Genomic DNA, 5,485 nt, shown 5'->3' with positions numbered 1-5,485 from the left:
TCCCGCCTTTTTGAACCGCCTTCTTCTATATGCTCTGCTAACATACTTATCACATTTCTGAAGCCAATTTTTTGTGCAATGTGAGAACAAAACCAAAGAATAAATTCGAATTCCAAAACTTCATAATTTTAGCCACATATCCTGGAATTATACAGCCTGCCCACCAGCCTTCAATTATCAGGGAAGGACCTTGATGTGGGTTCTCGCCTTGATGCTTTAAAGCCCACTTTATGCAATGTCTGGTCCTATCTTAGAATCACTCAAAACTACTAAAACTTCACATTTTTAAGCCCCTGTTCCCTATACTATACAATGGGTCTATTCGTCTTCATCGATGTAGGAACAAACTCCCATAGAAAATCATTTTTTGTTTTTCTTATCTGGAGTTTTCGGTTGAAACAATATTGGAAATCATTGGATTTAATTAAACATAAGTATTCATTATCATTATCATCAGCATCACAAATATATAAAACCTATTTTAAAAAATAATTTAAGGAAAATAGGGCAAGGGCTGGCACAACCATCTGGCAGGCCTAATCCGACTCAGCGGGAGCCTTCCACATGTCGAATATCGAAGCGTCCACCATAAAGGCACTCGCGTTACGGTGCCCTCCCCCTCCGAAGGCCTGCCAAAAGGAACAACTATTATTCAGAAATTTTAACAAGATCATGCCGTTGAAAACATTTTCATTTAATATGCTTTAATAAATATTTTGCCAAAAAAATGCTCATTATTTACCAAAATGAATGAACAAACCATCTATGTTTTTGAATGAATCAATCAATCAATGAGTAAATTACTTCAAGAATTAAAATTCTGGTACCTGGGATATGGGAGTCGTGTCCTCAGAACCAACGCTCCTGAGACTCACCTTCAGCAGCTGATCATTTCCAAGCTCTGCAACCTTGTATACAACAGCACCAATGCCCCTGATTTACAACCCTTATTGATGAATGCCTCCAAAACCATGATGTAGAAGGAGAGATGGATAAAAAGAGAGAAAGAGAGATTGAGAGATGACCTCAGTCCGAGGCATTGGCTCTTTTCCGCAAGTTGGTGCCCAATGTCACTTCTTAAGTCCGACATTCCATCGGCATTGACAGCCTTTGAACAGAAACCCCACCAGTCACATGAAATAAAGCTTCAAATTCATTGTCACACCACACTAGAAAAGAGATATGGAGAGTAGATAAATAGAGATAGAGATATATAAAAATACAGAGAGTCAGCGAGAGAGGGAGAGAGGAGAAGAGATAGAGATTTCAATACCAAGCACAAGCCAAATAATCCGGCGCCAAGAGAAACTTCAAAGGATCTGTCAACTGTATCCTTGATTAACCTTTGATTGCGGTGAATGATGTCTTTACCCCGGCAGATTACGGAATCTGGGTCCAACTTAAGCAACTGTTTCATTTCAGGATCACCACCTGACGTCAAAAATTGAATGTGTATCCTCATTCCCAAAATATAGAAAATGAAAGAATATTTTTCTGTAGTCTATCCTCGTTTCCACCCATTCCAATTGTTCAAAAAAACGACCTCACCCCCTCAAACAATAATTTTTTACATCGGCCATGTTCCCACAAAGATATATTTTATAAGTCATTAAACTTTTACTTGCCTGGTCAAACACAGATGGATTCCGATTCACATTGAATTCGATGTTCATGTCTTTGAGCCCCCAGTGAAAAGCCTTGCTGTCTGGGATTTCCCATCTCCAAAGATCCCCATCTTCAACAAGCTTAAAGAGCCGACTGACTCTTCCAATCTCATTCTCTTCGATCAATCCTCCCAAAGTATTCGCATTAATAGCATCATGATCTGAAACCATGGATTCTTTCAAAAGCTTGTCCCTAAAGAAATCGTACGCAATCGTGGCTCCACTCCTCTTCATGTCGATGACCATTGTGACGTTACTTAATTTCTGATGATCATCTCTTGAGAGTTCCTCCACCGCAGTTTTATGATGATCTAAGATAATTACCCTTAACGTAAACCAGGAAGTGCGTTTCAGTCAATGTTTCTCCAGAAGTTAATAAATCACAAATTATCATCGTCTTGGGATTTGTTACTGTGACAATAATTAATTGTACTAAAAATGGAGGGGATTGTGTCGAACGATATCAATTGGGGGCTATGAAGACGATTAATAACATTCATTTACGATCATTCAATAATGTTTTACTTGAATTCCACAACAATAGATTGGTGTATGGCTTACCTCTTAGCCTTGGAGGATATTTTGGCGACAAATTCCGGAGGTCCGATGAAGTCAAGCAGGTAAACATCCTCTACATCTCTGAACGGAATGTTTTCCGGTCTGCGATCGGAATACCTAATTAGACTTGGATCGCCGGGGATTGATCTCGATATCCAATTTCCAAAAAAATCAACTTGGTTGAGAAAATCTTCAACGGAGCCGAAAACCAAGAATTAGGACATACCTGACGGGATTGTAGACGGTGTTAGGGATGAAAACGGTAGGCAGAGACTGTGCTTTGAAGTAGAGATGAGCGGCAAGGGCGGCGAAAGCTCCGTCAGGGCAGGGATAGTGATACAATACTGCTGATCTTCTCGCCGGTTCGATCATACCTTGCAAAGGCGAGAGATGACGAAGCAATTCCATCGACCAAATCTCGGAAATACTTCATGTTGTTTGTGTTTGGAGGTATTTATAGGGACTGTTAGAACTGTAGAAAGAAGAGATGTTCATGAAAGTGTGAAATGAATGTTGGGTTATGTGATAATGAAGGCCATTAAACAAAATTACTGACAATAAGTTAAGATTTCCATGGAGGCAATAGTTTTTTATGAATAATAACTAGAAACTGGCCTACGCAGTAGAGATGTGATATGGTTTAATGGCAAATGACTACGTTGTCATCCAACATGATGAGATCATAAGACATTTATCTTTATTATTCAAGCGTGAATCCTAGATACTTGAGACAGACATCAAGTTACCCAATAAAATAGCACCATCTGGTCCTATTTTTACTATAAGTATGGCTGATCATGTGACCCTTAGCGTGGAGACACCAAGGGTAGACAGTGGGTTATATTTAGAGAAAGAGTTCTCTAAGGATGGTATTATTCCTAAACATCAATGAAGTTGATTCATGTCCCAGTTTGCCATAGTTCTATAAATGGTCTGTTCGTACACCAAGGACATCTTGTAAATGAACAATCATGTTTTGAGTGAGATGTAAGAGTCCCTAACCATGGGATTCAAGCAGGTTTAGCTCGGTCTTAGTAAAAAATACATGAAGGTGATTGAGTGGCCAAGATGAGATCATCCACTCCTGGTATAAATAGGAGATTTACTCGAGAAAGAAGATGCATCAAATCCATGGCCATGGTAGTGATGGAAATATATGTGGTCGGCAAGCCAATCACATATTCCACATCTCGTTTCATGTTCATTTATAGAACATATTTATTATAGTGCACATAGGATGCTTATAATGAAGTCCATGAATACATGATCGAAATTAATGAATTAAAATGAGATCGTAATACGGAGACACTAGTCTTTAAGCATGTTTTGTAAACATTTATATTCGAAGAATACACGAGAAGGACGTCGAAGTATCCGGATAGAATAACACTATCTAGCCTAAGGATAGATAGTGTGGAGACACTAGGGATAGATAGTGGGTTCTCTTTAGTGGAAAGAGTTCACTGAATTGATATGTATGAATCCCTGAATGGTATTATACCTAACTCTCAATCAGGTTGATTCACGTCACGGTTGTGTAAGTGGTACTTAGACTTGAGACACCGAAGACATCTTGTGGATAAACGGTTGTACTTTGACTATGGACAATGAGTCTCTAATCATGGGATTCTAAATGGTCTTAGTTCGGGTGCATCAAGAAGTTCATGAAGATGACTGAGTGGTCAAGATGGGATCCTCCACCCTCGGTATAAGAGGTGACAGCTCATGGAAGACAATGCAATGAAGTTCTTGACCAAGGCAATGAAATGTCGAAGAAGTGTTCTCTGATGATTTCCAAATGCATAAGTTCTAACTCCGATGACCGATTACGGTTTGACAGTTGATCATACCCTAAGTCGATATAAAGAGCGTCAAGTGGATGGAGGACTAAACGTACACGGTAACCGGTGACGAACATGTTCGAAGAGTGAGTCGATACACACTCCTTTTTATCTTCTAAAGCACGGGGTGTAGCTTGGAATCTCGGTCTATCGATTGTGTTAAATCGATCTGACATTAATTAATATTTATGTTGATATAGTTAAATAATTTTGAAGGCCAATAAAGGTTATTGGGTCGTTGGAGTCGTTAACTAGACTAATACATGGGCCTAGAGGGTCACACGCCAATGGTCTTTAGGATGTTGGAAGATATCCTAAAGTTTTGGGGTTTTTTATGAAAAATACCCACTTAGGAACAAAGGCCTTGAAAGAAACATAGGAAGGCCCTGTAAGAAATTCACCTAGGCCAGAATTGTTCAGGGGGCCTTCCCCTTCTTCTCCCTTATCCCCATAAGCCATCTCCACTCCCGATGTGATCGGGCCAATGTAAGGACGATGACAAAGATTGAATGGGATTCGTCAACAAGAAGGAGGAGATTCGATGTGCCGAGGATCGCATGGATACATTAGAGGCTGCAGACTTGAGCAGCTCGAGTCGTCTCGCTCCCAATTCCAATAAATCACTGAGGTGATCCCTACAAAGGTACTTCATTTAATAATTTTTTCGATGTCGTTTTATTTCCGTTACGTGTCTTCCACTATGTGGAATCATCGTCTTCATCCATTTTAAGGCCTCTAGAACCCAACAGGTAGTAGTGATATTAGAGAAGGTTTTTTCCAATAATTTGTGTTTCACATTAGTTACTAACTAAATGATGTATTAAAGTTTGATGATTAAATGTATAGAAGCTGGTGACCACATATGTTGGGTTCTAGAGGCCTTAACATGGATGAAGACGATGATTCCACAGAGCAAACATTTATGAAGACGATTCCACATGGATGAAGATGGTGATGATTCTTTCAGGCCTTGACATTTATAATTCTTTGGAGACTCACGCAAACAAAGAATTATAAATGTATTGCAATTGATGACGTACAAGGTTACATAAGAGAGTTTAAATACTATATATATTGTGGAGAATGAGATGTAGATTGGCAAACCACAAGCTAGAAAATTAGCCAATAGATTGGGTTAGTAAAGTGATTATTGATTAATTAATCTATATGTTGATCTATTTAACTAATTATGTTGGTCAATAAATAGCTTTGGCCCTTTAGAGTTATTTATTAGATTGATATGTTGGGCTTAGGGATTGTCTCTCTGATATTCGTCCGATATCCGGTATCAGACATCCGATATCCAATAGTCATAAAAAAATGGGACGGTGTCTGATATCGGGTATCGAATATCGGATGATATCCTTCCTTTAGGAGTAGACGGATATCGAAGATGGATATCGGATGGGTGAGGACGAGAAG

At 39.1% G+C, this 5,485-nt stretch overlaps 1 protein-coding gene across 2 annotated transcripts; it reads right to left on the bottom strand.

The window, feature by feature from the left end:
* Window positions 1-404: 404 nt before the first annotated feature.
* LOC144710671 (DHHA1 domain protein) lies at window positions 405-2,656 on the bottom strand. Of its 2 annotated transcripts, none has more exons than XR_013583367.1 (7): window positions 2,449-2,656; window positions 2,226-2,324; window positions 1,626-1,989; window positions 1,274-1,408; window positions 1,026-1,108; window positions 828-908; window positions 405-629 (listed from the first exon to the last, which is right to left on the bottom strand). XR_013583367.1 is itself a non-coding variant. In XM_078584501.1 (7 exons), exons 1-7 carry the CDS (start codon window positions 2,628-2,630, stop codon window positions 537-539), a joined length of 1,062 nt encoding a protein of 353 aa, XP_078440627.1. In that variant the 5' UTR covers window positions 2,631-2,656; the 3' UTR covers window positions 405-536. The 2 variants fall into 2 exon arrangements, 1 of the variants encoding a protein (XP_078440627.1); XM_078584501.1 differs by having other exon boundaries at window positions 828-933.
* Window positions 2,657-5,485: the final 2,829 nt, after the last annotated feature.

Source organism: Wolffia australiana, chromosome 12 (genome assembly GCF_029677425.1).
Source record: "Wolffia australiana isolate 7733 chromosome 12, ASM2967742v1".
NCBI lineage: Eukaryota > Viridiplantae > Streptophyta > Magnoliopsida > Alismatales > Araceae > Wolffia > Wolffia australiana.
This window is presented reverse-complemented; position numbering and strand designations above follow the sequence as displayed.

What these genes read in the sequence shown, in the direction of transcription:
- LOC144710671 (XM_078584501.1), bottom strand. Translation starts at nt 2,630, where the DNA reads ATGGAATTGCTTCGTCATCTCTCGCCTTTGCAAGGTATGATCGAACCG. An exon ending in ACCGTCTACAATCCCGTCAG is followed by an intron (nt 2,325 to 2,448) that starts GTATGTCCTAAT and finishes TTCCGATCGCAG; the next exon opens with ACCGGAAAACATTCCGTTCA. An exon ending in ATATCCTCCAAGGCTAAGAG is followed by an intron (nt 1,990 to 2,225) that starts GTAAGCCATACA and finishes GTTTACGTTAAG; the next exon opens with GGTAATTATCTTAGATCATC.